General features: G+C 76.4%; 1 protein-coding gene across 1 annotated transcript in view; it reads right to left on the bottom strand.

The window, feature by feature from the left end:
* Positions 1-517, bottom strand: part of MAPK8IP2 (mitogen-activated protein kinase 8 interacting protein 2) — an 8,993-nt gene that overhangs the window by 5,520 nt on the left and 2,956 nt on the right. The window contains exon 5 of the mRNA XM_007954774.1: positions 5-490. Within this exon, the coding sequence (XP_007952965.1) occupies positions 5-490 (486 nt within the window). The remainder of the gene's footprint in view (positions 1-4; positions 491-517) is intronic.

Here is a 517-nt window from a genome sequence, read left to right as displayed (position 1 = left end):
GAGCAGCCAGGGCGAGTCGGCGTCCTCGCTGAGCTCGGCCTCCGACTCGGAGCCCGACTCGTACTCGCTGTTGGAGTCGTCCGGGCGCACGGGCAGGAAGGCGGGCCGGCGCGGCGGCCCGGGCTCGGGCTCGGGCTCCGAGGCCGGCGACGACGCCTCCTCGATGGAGTTGGTGAGGTGCGACGAGCGGCCGCTGCTGCTGCTGCCGCTGCTCAGCTCCAGCTCGGTCTCCGAGATGGACGAGATCATGCGGCCCAGGGGTGGGAGCGAGCGGAGTGCGGGAGGCGGGGAGCGAGCGAGCGAACGCGGAGAGGGGAGCCGGCGTCTCTGCGCGCCTCTCTCTCCGGCGCGGCCGCCCCGCACCGGGCCGCCTCCGCCCGCCCCCGGGTGCGCTCTGCGCCGCTCTCCTGCCTGGAGCTGCTCGGAGGCCGGCCCTGGAGCCCAGCCGGGGGAGGGCGAGCGGCAGGAAACGCGGGAGGCGAAGGCGAAGCTGCTCCACCGCGGCTCGGGCCGCCTC

The sequence above is a fragment of the Orycteropus afer genome, unplaced genomic scaffold (genome assembly GCF_000298275.1).
Source record: "Orycteropus afer afer isolate SDZICR_OR568_19922 unplaced genomic scaffold, OryAfe1.0 scaffold00471, whole genome shotgun sequence".
Taxonomy (NCBI): Eukaryota; Metazoa; Chordata; class Mammalia; order Tubulidentata; family Orycteropodidae; genus Orycteropus; species Orycteropus afer.
Note: the sequence above shows the minus strand (reverse complement) of the source record. Positions and strands in the feature narration are given on the sequence as shown.